At 35.9% G+C, this 17,888-nt stretch overlaps 3 protein-coding genes across 3 annotated transcripts; 1 reads left to right on the top strand and 2 right to left on the bottom strand.

Moving 5' to 3' along the window:
- The first annotated feature begins 877 nt into the window (after positions 1-877).
- Positions 878-2,061, top strand: LOC130461676 (uncharacterized). The gene is made up of 3 exons (XM_056829846.1): positions 878-1,418; positions 1,680-1,777; positions 2,044-2,061. The coding sequence occupies exons 1-3, from the start codon at positions 878-880 to the stop codon at positions 2,059-2,061; spliced, it is 657 nt and encodes a 218-aa protein (XP_056685824.1).
- Positions 2,062-13,700: 11,639 nt separating this feature from the next.
- Positions 13,701-14,399, bottom strand: LOC110776206 (uncharacterized). Its single transcript, XM_021980761.2, has one exon. The coding sequence runs from the start codon at positions 14,397-14,399 to the stop codon at positions 13,701-13,703; it is 699 nt and encodes a 232-aa protein (XP_021836453.1).
- A 6-nt stretch (positions 14,400-14,405) lies between these two features.
- LOC110776207 (uncharacterized) lies at positions 14,406-15,845 on the bottom strand. The gene is made up of 3 exons (XM_021980762.2): positions 15,785-15,845; positions 15,536-15,688; positions 14,406-15,487 (listed from the first exon to the last, which is right to left on the bottom strand). Exons 1-3 carry the CDS (start codon positions 15,843-15,845, stop codon positions 14,406-14,408), a joined length of 1,296 nt encoding a protein of 431 aa, XP_021836454.2.
- Between the last annotated feature and the right edge of the window lie 2,043 nt (positions 15,846-17,888).

Here is a 17,888-nt window from a genome sequence, read left to right on the forward strand (position 1 = left end):
GATTGAAAGTGTTAAGACCCGACCGTAGGATTAACATGTACTTTAATTACTCGGCCTAGCCTATTCATTGTTGAATTGATTTGTGTTCTTGGATTGGTATAAGCATGGTGAACCGAACAGACGCCCTAGACCTTTAATTCATCGATACATTCTCATTTACATTATTGCTTTAGTTTCTTTAGTTTATAAATCAAATTCAACTTTTGTTTATTGAAATAGTTCGTATAATTGGACAAAAACTAATAGAACTTGTCTCCCTGTGGGATCGACCCGTATTTGCTAAGTATCTGCTAACAACAGACACCGTGCACTTGCGGTATCACTTTTTAATTCATCATAGGTATTAATTGGGGATTAAACATATGGCTCGGGCATGTGTTATACAAAGTAATATAGTGCTCCAAAGTCCTCGTGCAGGCTTCTTAGTTTTTTAGCATGGAGTTTAAAAAAAATAGCTCTAATGAGCATGAAAGCAATCTTTGTAACACTTGGAGGCACATTAACTTGTGATTGTTTTGCAAGTCTAATAAACTGCAAGAGTGGCTGATTGTACGTTTTGAGTGAAAATGAGTTTATTTCGTATTTCAGTATTTTGCAGAGTTCTTTTCTAGCTTAAAGCAAAAGAAAAATGCAGAAGAAGATTAAATTGTGCACCAAGTTCTTGTGGTCAGGTACTGATGTAGAATCTAGGAAAGCTTCAATCTCTTGGGAGCAATTATGTTTTCCTAAGAGTTGTGGAGGGTGGAATCTTAAAGACCTAACTGTGTGGAATAAAGCAGCAGTTTTGAAGCACTGCTGGGCTTTAGCTTTGAAGTAGGATAGGCTATGGGTGAGGTGGATTCATGCTTATTACATTCAGCATAGAGACTTCTGGACTATGCCAATTCCTAATGGCTTAACTTGGTCTTTAAGGAAAATTTGGCATAATAGAGAAGTCTTTCTGCAGGCTAGTGGAGTTGATCAGTTTGTGCAGGCTGCAGGCTGGAAGAGATTGATTTGTAATAGCCATGCTAGTCCAAAGAGTACTTTCATTATGTGGCTAGCAGTGCAGAACAGGCTAGCTACAAAAGACAGATTAATAAGATGGCAGCTGAATATTGATGGTACTTGTGGCATGTGTCAGTTGGAAAGTGAAAGCTTGGAGCATTTGTTCTTCTCTTGTTCTTATTCTAAGGAGATTTGGAGACAGGTTCTGCTTTATCTAGGTGTGACTAGAGCTGTGTTGCCTTGGCAAGAAGAAGTCCAGATTGCAGTGAAGAGAAGCAGAAGTAAAAAGAAGAAGGCTTGCAAGTATAGTATAGCTTTCATTGAGTCAGTTTACTGTATCTGGTTGCAAAGAAATTTTAAGGTGTTTAGGGATCATGTTGATCCAGTCAAAACTGTTGTTAGCAACATTATGTTTAATGTTGAGTGTAGATGTCAGTAGTGGTTGCTGTTAGCCTTAGCTAGCTTGTTTTGGTTAGCTTGTTGTTGTTGTTGTGTCTGGTGGACAGGTGGTGTTTTCAGAGTTTGTTAATACTCTGATTACTTGGTAAATAAAGCTTATTATTATTTGCCAAAAAATAAAATAAAATTGTGCACCAAGTATTTGCAGATAGAAAGGTATGTGTAATAACTTTATGTATTACTTTATAAATTTTTTAATGACTGGTGATTAATTGACCTTATTGATTTTGTAGTGCTCTCGCTAAAAAGAATGGCATTGATTGTGGATAATATGATATTGGATTCATGGAACGAGATCAGCTATCACAAGCATATGTATATTCGTGAAGATGTATATATTTCAATAAAATGTTCTAGTGATCAAGAACAAATCAACGAAGTGAGAACTCAGTGATCAAGAACTCAGTGGGCGGGTCATGTTCATCTTTTTTGTTTTATGTGTAGTTTTTCCCCTAGTTTACAAGAATTTGTATTAGACATCGTTAAAATCTATGAAGTTTTTATTTGATATAATTGAGAATGAAATGGCTTTATGTTGTTGTTAATGGATTTAGAATCTTGCATTAGAATATCTATTTTTTTAATTTTAAATTGCAGGTGTCGTTGGTTGATTAATTATTAAACAAAAAAAAACGACAGTAAATAATCCCATATAAAAAGTTTAAATAACAATGGTAACCAGTATTCTAATATTAAAACAAATCAGTAATTTGGCGTTTACATTGAGCATCTACAGTGCTTATATATTGAGTGCTTTTTAAATGGGGTAGCATTAATAGCGTTTATTAAAAGCGCTGTAATTCGTTTAACAGCGCCCATAATTAACAGCGCTTATAAAGCGCTGTAGTTCTTTGAAAAAAGCGCTATTAAAAGCTTATTTTGTTGTAGTGATTGCATCTTGATCATTGTTTTCAACAAAGGATGGAGGGGAACGAATTCCTCTTCGAAGACAAAATCCCTAATATCTCTCCCCCCAAACTCAACATCCTCAAATAACCGGACATTTTTCGTCTCAAAGATTGATCTAGTGGTGGGATCATAAAATTTATACCCTCTTGATCGTTCAGAATATCCCACAAAATAGCTACTAACTGTTTTTGATTCCAACTTCTTCTCATTTGGCCTACAAGGCCTTGCCTCAGCTGGACATCCCCAAATATGTAAGTGCCTTATACTGGGCCGTTTCCTAGTCCATAACTCATGAGGGGTTTTAGTAGCTGCTTTTGTAGGAACTCTATTAAGGATATAAGCTGCAGTCTTAATTTCCTCTCCCCAGAGTGATACTGGTAAGGTTGTGTGACTAATCATACTCCTTACCATGTCCTTTAAAGTCCGATTACGTCTCTCAGCTACACCATTCATGGTAGGAGATCTTGGCATAGTGTACTGAGGGACGATTCCACACTCTTCGAGGAATTTAGCAAATGCCCCTAGACGTTGTTCACATGATCCGTCGTATCTACCATAGTATTCATCACCACGGTCAGTTCTGACAGCCTTCATTGTTTTTCAAAGTTGGTTTTCCACCTCAGCCTTAAATTTTTTGAACACATCCAGTGATTGACACTTCTCGTGAATGAGATAAAGATAACCATAGCGAGAAAGGTCGTTTATGGACGTAATGAAATATGGTTGACCATTTCTGGCAGGTGTAGAGAATGCCCCACATATATTTGTATGAGTAAGTTCTAAGACATCTGTAGTTCAATTGGCTTCAAATCTCCTTGTGTTTGTCTATTTCCCCTTAATACGCTCAACACAAATTTGAAAATCTGAAAAATCAAGGGGATGAAGAATTCTATTTGACACAATCCTTTCAATTCTTTGTTTAGATATGTGTCCTAAAAGTTTGTGCCATAATGTAGCACAATCCTCATTAGTTAACTTTCGCTTTGTACCTCTTGAACTTGTATGCAAGGCTTCATTACAATAAACAATGGTGTCAAGAAAATATAGGTTGTCATAATGGGATAAAGAACCAGCACCTACGATATTTGAATTTAGAGAAAGAGTAAACTGACTATTTCCAAAAGAACAAGAATAACCAAATTTATCCAATACATAAATAAAAACCTAATTCCGCCTAAAAGATGGTAAAATGAAAGTCTCTTTCAAATCTAAATAAAAACCAGTGCTTAACAACAACCTAAACGTCCCTATTTCTTCAACCTCAACTGATTTGGCATCGCACACATAAATGAATCTTTCATCATCATTTCGCTTTCGGCAGCTTAGGCAACCCTGTATAGATACCCTTGTGTGAATAGTAGAAGCAGAACCTATGTAATACCTCGTATTTTTATAATATTTATAAATATATTTTATTATATTTATAAAGCATTTTCCGATTTTTAGACTTTATTTCGCATTTAAATATTATTTAAATGTATTTTAATTAATTAGAATATTTATTATTTTAATTAATTACGAAATGAATTTAATTTTTGATTCGGGAAATTTAATGGGTCGCAAGTAATTTTAAAAGGGTTTGGGTTTTAAATGAAAAGTCCAACTCTTTTATTAATTAAGCCCAATCAAAGAATTTAATTCTAAACTTAAGGCTAGCCCTATCATTTAAGTGCCAAGCCCAATATCGAATTGTCAAGCCTAGCCCACTAGGGATATGAGAGCCTATAAATAGGACTCTCATTAAATGATCCCCCTTATTTTACCTAAACCCTTTTTTCTCTCTTGCTTGCCCCTCACTCTTCCTCTCTCCTCTCTTGCTCGGCTCACCCGCACGCCCAACACCACACTCAGGCCTTCGAGTGCTGCGTGCCCGTGCCTCGCCATCGCTGCCCCTTGCTCTCGCCCACTCTCTTGCTCGCAGCCCGCCCAGCCAGCACGCCTTGCTGCTGGTGCCGTGCTGGTGTGTTGTTGTTGCTGGTGCGCTGGTACTCGCCCAGCCACCCACACCCCCTTGCTCTCGTCTCTCTTGCTGTGCGCACAGCGCCCTCGCCCCTCGCCCCTTGTGTCCCGCAGCGCTGCGCTGCCGCTCGCTGTGCCCCTGCCTTCGTTCCTCTTCGTCGCTGCACACACGCACACGAGTGGTGCGTTGTGTGTTGTCGTTGTTGCTTGTTTGTTCGTTGTTCAATCTTTTTCTCCCAATCACATTAATTCGTGGATGTTCCGTGCTATAGGCCGGATTGGTATAATCCTAATTCCCTTAAACTATTTTATTTTAATTTCGTATTTCAAATTATATTATTATTATTGTTTTGAATAATTAAAATGCTGGGAATCGGTTATGAACACCGTACTTTGAGGATTTATATGTTTTGATTCATGAGGCTTGTTTTAATTATTAAAGCATGAATTTTCAGAGTTTATTTAATAAAGAATTGATTTTTATGATGTTAAATTGGTTTTATTGGGAATTTCAAGTTAGGGTTTTAACCTAGAACTAATGGGTCAATTGATTAGCATAATTAGGTGATTAATTTAATTATGATAATCAATTATATTCTCATATTTATAAAAAGGTCTAAAGCGTTGATTTTATTGATTTTAAGGGTGGAAAAAGTATGTTTTCATACTAGGGATTAGTTTTGCAAATTGAGACGATTATTTTATTAAAGGACGATTGAATTCTAATTTTTAACAAGGTTTTATATTTTATAAAGTTGCTGGAAATTTAATGAACATGGAAATAATTAAAGTTTCATTATTTTGGTGATAGGAGGTGATTTCTAAGTGAGTGCTCGTTGTTGCAAAGTGGCCCCTACGCTTAGGTATTCATGGTACGTACAAGTCTAGGGCGACCACCATTTGTCAAAGAGAATTACATGATTGTTGTTGATGTGAATTATATTATGTGGATTCATATTTGTTGTGGTGAACGATCATGTCGATTATTATGTTGGAATTGTTGAATTATTGGTTGAACAAGCATGTTGGGATTATTATGAGTATGGATTTCATTGTCAATCATGTTGTTCAATATTTATGCATGTATGGTTTGGTTTCACATGCAAGGGATGAATTATTTATTGTTATGCATATTTTACCACATGTGAAGGGTTAGCTCACGTAAGCCACCGCACATGTAGGGTTCACTTGGGAATATTGTGTATGAAATGAATTAGGATTTTTCGTGCAAGGGAACAACCCTCATCATAATAGGCATGATATGGAATCTCACTTTCGTGAAGGAACCTGCTAGTAATTTTCACGGTGTCTTGCTTTGTTGATCACAAGTCATAAAAGATTAAAATGAGATTGTTTTGGGTGTCGTTTATTAATTGTATGTATGTAAGTTGTGTTCGAGTCTTGAGTTCGCCTGAATAAAATATTAATAAACGTAAAGTGCAACCAGAACAAGCTTCAAAACTCTTGGAACGTATATACCTTGAGTATGAACAATGGGGGGAGATTTTCCGGAAAGCTTGATCTCCTACTAATGATACAAGACGTTGTTTCATTCATTTTATGCGCTGGAATTCCGTCGTTATGGCCCGACACTCGGTATGGTCCGTTATTATTATTTATTATGGTGTTTGGTGGGCTCCCAACACCCTTCCTTTATGGATTATTCTTTTGGCCCGTTCGAAGCTTATTCTAATTAAATTGTGAGTCAAGAGTCGAGTCAAGAGTCGAGTCAAGAGTCGAGTCTCGTATTCATGATTTACTTGTTATCTATTAAATGGCTTTTGTATGTTGATAGGTACTTAGTGAGTGATGCATATTTGTCGTTTATTTCACTCTAGCCTTGTAAGTACTCAACTTTTGCTGACAACGTGCTTTGTGTCTTTTGGTCATGGCCTTTGCCTTAATGACCCTATGATGATCCATCATTTACACTTGCATTGTTGGGGACTTGAATAATATAGCAGGTTGGTAGATCGAAGTACGATCGAAATCATGTGGCTGGGGATGATTGAGAGAGTTGCATGTTTTTCGTACTTTAAAACTATTTCATCTATACTTTAAATTATGTTTTGAGTTTGTTGAATTTTAATAATTTGGTTTTTGGGCCATTATGGTTCCAATTTGTAGGAGGCCTCGATAATTTAATTATTTATGTTTTTGAAAAGTTAGTTGACATTAAATTCCGCTGCGTAATTCTGGTAATAATCTTAACCGTTATCACGGTGGCGGTAATGCTTTAGTAATTCCTTTATTTTAAGTTGGAAAATGGTTTTATAAAAACAAGGAATTATTAGGGTGTTACAAAGTGCTATCAGAGAGCTTAGTTTCATTCCTTCTTTGTAGTAAGCAATACTACAAAGTGGTAATCGGAGACTAATGCGGAACTTTAGGATTGTTAAAATATTATTTTCTTAAAGTCAAAACGTATTATTTTGAGTACTTAATATTTTAAAGGTCAAATATCAATTATTTTTGGTCGTTGGAAATAATTTGAAACGTTTGAATTATTATTTAATTTAATTGAATTTTTTCCGAAATTTTTAAATTGTTCGAAATTTTCGAAATATATTCGAAATAATTTTTTTTCGGATTTCCTTTTAAATATCTGAATTTATTAATTTTTTTATTTATTTAATTAATTAATAGAATTTTTCGAATTTTAAAAAAATATAAAAAATTCGGATTTTCTTATTTATTATCCGAATTAATTTCCTTAAATTAATAATTCTTATTAATTTTCGATTTTAATTTTAATAATTTCAACTAAGTTAGGAGTTATTTCTTAATTAATTTCGAAAATTAATATTACTTTCAAGTGAGGATTGGGTAGATTAAGAAGGGAATATTAGTTTAAGAATGCATTTATGTGATTATGTGAACTAATAATTGCCATGTATGTGTTTTAACCATGTTTTATCTTGCCTTGAATGATTATTTGCATCATAATTCATGTTGAGCATATACTTGTGCATTGAAATTGTATGGCTACACGAACTATTTATTGTATCCTTTTTGGGTTGGAATCTCCATGGGAACGCGTTAGTAAGACTCTTTAGTTGTGAATTTTCAGGAATTAATGATGCTACCTTTTAAGTTCACCAGTCTAGGATACTTAGAGAAGCTGGATAACGAGACTCCTCATATGTATGTCCAGAAGATCGTGTTTGCTTGCAACTATTTTGCTTCAACCAAGGATATGCCCCATCTTAGGCATAAGGATATGATGGCTAATATGGTTATTCATTGTTTTCCCCATAAGAACCCTTACATAGACCTCAAAAACAAGTTCAGTGATATGCACTACAATGATGGTACCCCTAATTGGTACAAAAATGGGACTGGAGATGGTAGGTGGAAGTATGATACTAAGGTTCTTACTACTATCTTAGAGGTTGCGGAGAATAGCTATGAGGATGGGAAGTACTCTACGGGTCTAGGTATGGGCTATGGAGGAGTAGAGAGTGATGGTGAAGATGGCATGATCCATGATGAGCAAGCTAATGACGTTGAGGAGGATGGTGATGACGATGATGATGTAGTGGAGATTGAAAATCCTAATCCTATAGTTCATGAACCAACAATTGAGATATCTAGCGGATCTGAGAATGAGCTTGAAGAGAATAATGTGGTTGATAGTGAGCCACAACAGGATGATGAGGCTTTGGATGAAGACTTGGATGATCCTAATGATCAAGACTTTACTCCAGAGCAATACAAGGAAAGAAATGATCGTCGTGATGACATTAGTCTTTAGAGAAATGTAATCCTTAGTTGTTTATTTTGTTGAATAATAAAATGGCAAAGCTACTACTTATGGTTATTAGTTCTATTATAGTTTGGAGAAATAAAAGTTATATCATTAATGGATGTAAGACTTTATCATTGAGGTATTAATAAAAGCATAGAATTTCCTTTTCGTTATCTCTTAAGTTCAATTTTCAATTCTAAGTTTCGTGGGTATCACAAAGGGATTAATTGTTATTTCTTCAATGAAATTTTATGTGCAAGGTGGTCAAAGTAGCAACCATCTAAAATTACATGCATCGAATAGTTGGGAGAGAAGGCCTAAAAGTAGCGCCAGCTCCCCTAGGGCACGAGTTGTTTGTGTTCTTGTTGTGAGTGGGTTCGTTCTCGAACTAGTGCCTTAGTAATGTCGTGTCCAACCAATATTAAAGTTAGTCTTTTATTCTATTCAGGAGAAGGGATATGGCTAACCAAGATATTCCTGAAGTGGTTAGACAACTAGCTGAGGTAGTTCGAGACATAGCTCAAACTAGAGCCAACCTAGTGCATGATCCGGTGGGGGAAATATTTAAGAAAATAGCTCAAAGCAAGCCTCCACCGTGTAGCGGAGAGATTTAACCAAGTGTGCTTGAAAACTGGTTGAGAGAATTTTATAAGCTTATCGTAGCTGTGAACTGCCCCGAAAACCTTAGGGTAAACAGTGTTGTGTACTACCTTAGAGGTGAAGCTGATTTATGGTGGCAACGATGTGAGAATACCCTTAGATCCACACCTAACTTTGGGTGGGAAGCGTTCAAAACCGCATTAAGGAACAAGTTTTACCCACCTTATCTGAATAAGCAAAAGGCGCAGGAGTTCATCGAACTCAAAATGGAGGGTTTGTCTGTAACGGAATACTATTCTAAGTTTATAGAGCTGTCTAGGTTTGCACCTGAAGTGGTGGCAACGGAAGAGCTCAGGGCTCAAAGATTTGAGAATGGATTGACCATGGACTTACAATTGTTGTTGTCTGGAGAGACCTTTACCTCATTAGACACCCTGTACAGAAAAGTTACTCACCTGTATGGGTTACAACAAAGGAAGAATGGAAGTACTGAGAAAAGAAAGGATGGTGGGTGACAAGGCTGTCGCGTGCCTATCAAAAATAACCTAACTAGACCTCCTAACTATGTAGTCGGGCAAGTAAGGGTCGAATCCCAAGAGACTAATGTATTAAAAACAAGCTAAATTGACTTGAATTAATACCAAGTGAGTAACCAAACAATGATTGAGAGTGAATAATTAAACTAATTCTAACTAAAACGTAATCAATAATAAGACTAAAATCAAGTATTAAAAACATCTAGAGTTAAGTATCACCATTAGCATAATTAATGCAAAGATAAATTCCTACCCCAAACTAATTAAATAAATTTTCACGAGGAAAGGTAATCCTTAAATAATACCATAAACCTCTCCCGAGTATTAATGGCTTCCCTAATATGCAATCAAGACCTACTCCCGTGGAATCATGCAAATTAAAGACATTAAACTCAATACCGTAATTTCTGAACAATCCCTTCTACCTACTCCCGTGGAGAAATTCATGTCCTTAATTGAAATATTCAAATCCGTCAAAACCCAACTCCCGTTACGGTAAAGACAATGGAATGATAACAATACTAATTATCCCTAATCTAGTATTGAAAATTGTACAATCAATTAAGCAAGAACAATTAAACAATTAATTTGGGGTTTTAAAAGAATAAATCATACATCAATCATGACTAGGGTTTACTTAACCCTAGATTATAAAACTACTCACGCATATTAACTAAATAAACAAGATGAATTAACGGAGAAAACATAGCTAAATAACAAGCTAAGGAGAAAAGTAAAAAGAGTAATACTTATTAATGATTATGCCAAGGAACTTCACGTCACTTTTTTTCTTTAAAGTGCAGGAACAAAACTCACATAATTAATGAAGAATACCAAAAAATTGCAGCAGCGATTAATATCATCCGAAATCAAGAATGACAGGAGCCCAGAACTCTAAATCGCTGCTTGCGAGATGATTGACGGAGAGGGTCTTTAGGTATTCTCTACTACTTGTATTTATACTTAGACATAATAAGAAGTATACTAGTAATTAAACTCTAATAATTTGCTCATTAAACGTTTAATACGGGACCAAAAGAAGGTTGCCACAACTCGGGTGTGGCATGTACAGTAGGCCGCGGGTACGCCGTGGTATTGGCTGCCCGGTGTTCTTGTATTTGTCTTGAACTCTTGTTTGTATCACAATGTAAACACCTTGCAAACGTGGGTTACTCCTAGGCCTCGTACTCACTCTACCAACATCTTCTCCGAGGTCTACCAACATGAGCTACTTCCTACAAAACAAAATAAAACAAACACGAGGAGAGAAACATCGAAAATAACCAATAATAGCACTTTAAGATTAAAATAGGACAGAAATATGACAAATAATGGATTAATATGGAATATAAAATGCGTATATTATTATGTTATCAAATTCCCCCACACTTAACCTTTGCTCGTCCTCGAGTAAACAAAACTAAAAACTACACTAATAAAGCAATAAAATCCTAACTCACTGTCGTAGGAATCACGGTTGCACTTAGCATGTGCAACAAGCCCTTTAAACCCCTAAGCTACCCTAGTGGACGAGTAAGGTCTCGTGAAGGTTTTCAGAAGGCATACCTACAAAGCCAAATAGCTAACATCCAAACCAATAAATGAAATCAAGTAACAACTACGAAAATATGAAATCATTTCTTTCAAGAACTATATTTAGTGTCACAAACCAACGAACATCAAATGAAACATTAAATTGATGACACCCTTCAATGACCAACCAGTCTTACCGCTTCGTTCCCCTAACTCAGTCATATGCATGTAGCTTCTCACTTTAGTTGTGCAAAATAAGACAAATAGTGTCTCTCATGTGTTTAAGAAGGTAGAAACATCACTCAACCTATTAGTCGTTCAAGCACATCGACTCTATATGTAGTATTCCTCTTTAGACTTGTCTCTCGTCTTTCTCCACTTACTTGGGTGATACATACACGGGGATCATGAGTTCCTTAAAAAGGGTAGTCTTGGTTAAAATAGGGTGAGACGATGTCATTTGGGAATGTGGCGCTCATTTCCTAATAAGGAAAATAAAGTATACTCCGATCAACACTACAATTTCCTAATTTTAGGTTCAATCTCCTCCCTTCTTCCTTCCGAACAACCAAAACGACCCTTTATTTATTCATGAATTTTTTTTTTTTCTTTTTTTTTTTTCCTTTTTTTTTTTTTGCTTCGAGAAATTGAAATGATTTATTTCTCAAACCTTTTTTTTTTCACTCTTTTTTTTCTACTTTTTTTTTCAATAAAAAAGAACTTTATTTGAGCAACAAATTACATAACTTTTCTTTCATATCACATTCTCCATACCTCCATATAAATCATACACAGTGGTAGCGTTACTCCGCAAAAATCCAAACAAAACCTACGAAAAGGCTCTAAGGCATGTAATGTACGGCGTCAAGAAATGGGATTAAAGCTCAACTGGTTCATCCTAGGGGAAAATGTAAAATAAAAAAAAATTGCATGAGCAAACCTATTCCTAAAATCTAAAGCTCTAACTAACTAAAGGAATCTTTAGTCATCCCCCCACACGTGTATCACAAAGTCTCGAATAGTACCAAGGCAAGTCCAAGAATCGTACCACAAAAGAGGAAAAATATCTAATCACACATGAAAAATGGAGACTGATTCGAATGTGTCAGTTTATAGGGCTAAAGTACCTCACAGGCTACTCAAGGTACATGCATCAGTCGAGTCGGGGCCCGGAAGATAATTCTTACCACAAACCATTGCCAAAATGGATTTATTCATCTTACCGAATTACTCATATCAATGTCAATCAACTCACGACGAAAATATAGAAAAATATATTTTTTTTTTCTTTTAAATTTACTTGCTTCATGAATCAGTTTGGAATAATCACTATACCTAGACTCTAAGACTCTAAAAGAAAACTAACAAATAAAAAAAAAAAAAAAAAAAACTAATATGTACATATTGGTACCCTCCCCCACACTTAAATGTTGCAATGTCCGCAGTGCAAAAATAAAGCATAAACATAAGTAAAAGTGGAAAGGTACTCACAAAGCCTCACTTGATGATGGACTTGATGTTTTGCCTGTAGCAACATAAGATATAGCTTTAGAAACGGAGCTTTTACCCTAGGCAATTTTCTTCACCCTAGAACTTCGCACGTGCTCCACAAATGGGGTATAAGCACAAATTGAAACTATCCCAGAAACTCAAAAATGAAAGTGCCCACTTTGTTTGTTCGCCGAAATCGAAATTATGCACTACCAGTCTACCACCTTCGAATACATCGCATCAATTGGAGTACGACATTGACGGTGTGGTGCAGCGCAATTTTGCCCATTTCCGAATTCAAGAAGCGACAAATATCTTCAAAGGAAGGGGAGAACTTGAAGAGAACAGGGACTCTAAGAGGTAGAATGATATTAGGATCCTCCCTTTAATTTCGGATTGACGACGGGTCGCAGCCAAGCCGTGTCTTGGATCGTTATGTCACGGTGTACCAGTGGAGTTGGCTGTAAGTTTCTCTTAACTTCTCTCTTTTTCTTTTCTTTAACAGTTTCAGACATCAGGTGGGATCACAGCCACCCAGTGGCGAGAGGCATCGGCTCGCGGCACCACCGTGGGTTGTACTGGCTTTCTTGGTTGTTGTTATGAAGCCACGGAAGGCCCGTGTCCGGAGCTGCTACCCACGACCTTGGTGTGGGATGTTCTGCGTCGAGTCTTCATGTCTCATAACAAAATAATCACCTGCAACAACACAATGACACGCAAACAAAGAGAAGAAATAAATTACTACATTAAAGGACAAATAAACATCAAAAGGTCTTGCGCGCACCAGGTGTACAATAAATTTATTATACACCAAGATAACTTTAACCTTTTTTTGGTAACTTTAACTTAGTTTTGGTTAACTTTTATATTAGTAAAAAAAAATAGATAAAGATTTTAAAGGGTTAAATGATTAATTTTATACATTATTAGTGATTTTGAAAAAATAAGTTTTACTAAAATGAAAATTTTTATCACTTAAAAATAGATAACTTTTACATATATAAGCTTAACTTTTAAGCATTTTGAGTTAACTTTTACTCCTACGTACAATATTTATTGTACACCCATTGTAAATAAGAATTTGTGAATAAACATTACTATCTAATCCTAAAGATAAAAAGTAAAACAAGACAAAACCAAAAAGAAGAAAGATTGAGAGAAAGTAAAAAAAAAAATCTAAACTAAAGTAAATCCTAGTAATTAAAGTAACGTAGAGATGTCACTACAAGACAAAATGTTTTGAGTTTTTTTTTTCATTTTCTAATTTTAAATTTTTTTGTAATTTTTTTTTAAAGAATAAATAGACAAATAAATAAATGAAAGTAAGAAAAGAAATTAATTAGGAATTAATTAGGTTGCCTCCCAAAAGCGCTTGTTTATAAGGTCATTAGCTCGACCTCCTTTGAAGTTCAACCAGGATCATTCAAGGAAGAGAAAATTCCACGTTGAAAGCGGAAATTAGATCCACCTTCCACTAACTATTTCAGACTAGAGTCAACCAAATCAGCACCAACACCTTTTTTCTTGTAGTTGGGCCCATTGGATGATATGGGTATGTCTTCTTTGCTCAAATAATTTTCGTTCTGTACACACTTAACAACCAGGGGATTAGTAGCATCAATTCTAATACAAGTACCTCCATCAAAAGTGGAATTAGGGTCATCAAGGATCTTAAATACGACTTGCTTATCTTCAGTTTTAATGATCATTTGTCCCTTCGGGACATCTATTAAAGCTTTACTTGTAGCTAAAAATGGACGACCAAATATCAAAGGAATTTCAAAGTCTTCTTCCATGTCCATTACAACAAAGTCAACAGGAAAAACAAATTCACCAACTTTGACTAACACATCTTCCACTATTCCTTTAGGGAATCTAGAAGTCCTATCAGCTAATTGAAGAGATATAGGAGAAAGTTTAACCTCTTTCAAACCTAATTTCTCATACAATGAAGAAGGCATTAAATTGACGCTAGCACCTAAGTCACATAAGACCCTATCAAAATATGTTTCATTAATCATGCAGGGAATAGTAAAAATTCCAGGGTCTTTCAGTTTAGGTGGTAGGTTTTCATGCATCAAGGTGGAACACAACTCATTAACAATCACATTTCCTGAGTCATCACATTTCCTATCATTAGCTAATATTTCTTTCAAAAACTTAGCAAATTTAGGCATTTGAATCTAAAGGTCAGAAAAAGGGATAGTTTCATATACCTTCTTAAGGGTCTCAGAATATCTCCCAAAATTCTTATCGAGCAAACCCTTAGTCAACCTTTGAGGAAAGGGCACAGGTTCCTCGTACCGGGGTGGAGCAACATAAATGGGAACCTTTTCTATCACACCCTTCTCGTTGATCATTCCAAGCACTTCTCCATCTTTCTCAACAATTCTTTCCACACTCACTCCATCATCTTTAAGAAAGATCGCACTACATTGCTCATTTTGGATTTTTGGTGGATCTCGAGGTTTTGATAAATGACTCACTTGTTGTGAAAGTTGAACAAGTTGGGTTTCTATCACCTTATTTTGAGCAATGAGTTGTTGGATGGATTTTTCAAAGTGCTCATTCTGCTTGGCTTGTAACTCAAACTGCTTGGTCATTAATTCTGTTTGTTGAACTTGAGAAGTAGCAAGAGTCTCCAAAATAGAATCAAGGTTAAGTTTAGAAGTTTGAGATTGCGGTGGACTAATGGGTGACCCTTGTTGAAAACCAGATTGTTGGGTGAAATTGGTGTTGAATGGGTGAAAGTTATTATTTCCACCAGAGTGGTAAGTGTTTCTTGAAGTGTTTAACTGACAGTGAATTGGGGTATGTCCTTGCACCCCACAAATCTGACACGAGGCAACCAATGATGAAGATCCAGCTCCAAATTGATCGATCTTATGTGATAAAGCCTGCACAGTACTAGTCAACATAGTTAGAGCATCTAAATCATACTTACCTCCATTTCTAACAATGTTCCGACTACTGGGATGATAGTTATCATTGGCTGTCATTTTCTCAATCAATGCCTTAGCTTCAGTTGGATTCTTTTCCGTGATAGAACCCCCTGATGCAGCATCAATGTAGATTCGGTATTCATGTGTCAGCCCATTGTAGAAAGTCTGGATCAAAAACCACTCCTGGATCCCATGATGAGGACACTGCCTTTGTAAACGTTTAAATCTTCTCCAAGATTCATACAACGACTCATCATCAGCTTGACGAAAGGTGGTTAGCTCATTTCTTAACCTAGCAGTTTTCTCTTGGCCCAAAAACTTCACTAAGAATTCCTTGACTAGCTTATCTCATGTATCGAATGAGCCTGCACCTTCATCTCTCAACCACTCCTTAGCCTTATCCCGAAGAGAGAAAGGGAAAAGGCGAAGTCTAATAGCATCGTCATTTACATTGTTGATTTTCATTGTATCGCACTTCTCCAAAAAGCTATCAATATGACTTACAGGGCAATCATTAGGTGAACCTAAAAATGAATCATTTCATATAAATTGGATGAATTCGGGCTTCAGTTCAAAATGTGATGCAGTGACGGTTGGTCTGACGATACTAGAAAGTATACCGGTGGTTGTGTCCGGTATACCATATTCCCAAAGGGATTTGGCAGGTGCTTCACCACCCATTGCTTCCTTCTTCTTATTGTGTCTCCGCTTAGTCCCTTGCTTACGTGCAGTAGCCTCGATTTCAAGATCAATAGGAATCAAATTCTATGAACCTGTACGTCGAGTGTGCATGCAACAAGAGAAACTGGAAACAAAATATCAAATAGAACAAGAATAATAGCCGAAGCAAATAACCAAATCTAATGTACTTAGTAAAAATAAATCAGAAATAACTAATTTAATACCGTTAGTCCCCGACAACGGCGCCAAAATTTGACAAGGTTGTCGCTTGCCTATCAAAAATAACCTAACTAGACCTCCTAACTATGTAGTCGGGCAAGTAAGGTTCGAATCCCAAGAGACTAATGTATTAAAAACAAGCTAAATTGACTTGAATTAATACTAAGTGAGTAACCAAACAATGATTGAGAGTGAATAATTAAACTAATTCTAACTAAAAACGTAATCAATAATAAGACTAAAATCAAGTATTAAAAACACCTAGAGCTAAGTATCACCATTAGCATAATTAATGCAAAGATAAATTCTTACCCCAAACTAATTAAATAAATGTTCACGGGGAAAGGTAAACCTTAAATAATACCATAAACCTCTCCCGAGTATCAATGGCTTCCCTAATATGCAATCAAGACCTACTCCCGTGGAATCATGCAAATTAAAGACATTAAACTCAATACCGTAATTTCCTAACAATCCCTTTTACCTACTCCCGTGGATAAATTCATGTCCTTAATTGAAATATTCAAATCCGTCAAAACCCAACTCCCGTTACGGTAAAGACAATGGAATGATAACAATACTAATTATCCCTAATTTAGTATTGAAAATTGTACAATCAATTAAGCAAGAACAATTAAACAATCAATTTGGGGTTTTAAAAGAATAAATCATACATCAATCATGACTAGGGTTTACTTAACCCTAGATTATAAAACTACTCACGCATATTAACTAAATAAACAAGATGAATTAACGGAGAAAACATAGCTAAATAACAAGCATAAGGAGAAAAGTAAAAAGAGTAATACTTATTAATGATTATGCCAAGGAACTTCACGTCACTTTTTTGCTTTAAAGTGCAGGAACAAAACTCACATAATTAATGAAGAATACCAAAAAATTGCAGCAGCGATTAATATCATCCGAAATCAAGAATGACGGGAGCCTAAAACTCTAAATCGCTGCTTGCGAGAAAATTAATTGACGGAGAGGGTCTTTAGGTATTCTCTACTACTTGTATTTATACTTAGACATAATAAGAAGTATACTAGTGATTAAACTCTAATAATTTTCTCATTAAACGTTTAATACTAGACTGAAAGAAGGTTGCCACAACTCGGGTGTGGCATGTACAGTAGGCCGCGGGTACGCCGTGGTATTGGCTGCCCGGTGTTCTTGTATTTGTCTTGAACTCTTGTTTGTATCACAATGTAAACACCTTGCAAACGTGGGTTACTCCTAGGCCTCGTACTCACTCTACCAACATCTTCTCCGAGGTCTACCAACATGAGCTACTTCCTACAAAACAAAATAAAACAACACGAGGAGAGAAACATCGAAAATAACGAATAATAGCACTTTAAGATTAAAATAGGACAGAAATATGACAAATAATGGATTAATATGGAATATAAAATGCGTATATTATTATGTTATCAGTGGGAACTCGAATCAAGGGAATAACCAACAGAATCAAGGGAATTTTAAGAAGCACAAAGGGAATGGGAATTTCAAGTTTAGAGCTAACAATGGTGGAAACCGCAACAACCAAGGTGGTGGAAATCAGTCTGGAAGGAATGGAGTAAGGACCTACGACTGTAGGCGCTGTAACATTAATCACCCTGGAAAGGATTGTGACGGAAACTTAGTGACTTGTAGATTCTGTCAGAAGTTAGGCCATAGAGAGTACGAATGCTATTCTAAGAATGGAAAGCCTAACCAAGGTAACCACCAGAACAATAATCGGAATAATCAGAACCGAAACGGAGGAAATGGAGGTGGTAACAATAGTAATAGCAATGGCAATCACCAGAACCATGGAAA

This window comes from Spinacia oleracea, chromosome 5 (assembly GCF_020520425.1).
Source record: "Spinacia oleracea cultivar Varoflay chromosome 5, BTI_SOV_V1, whole genome shotgun sequence".
NCBI classification, from domain to species: Eukaryota; Viridiplantae; Streptophyta; class Magnoliopsida; order Caryophyllales; family Amaranthaceae; genus Spinacia; species Spinacia oleracea.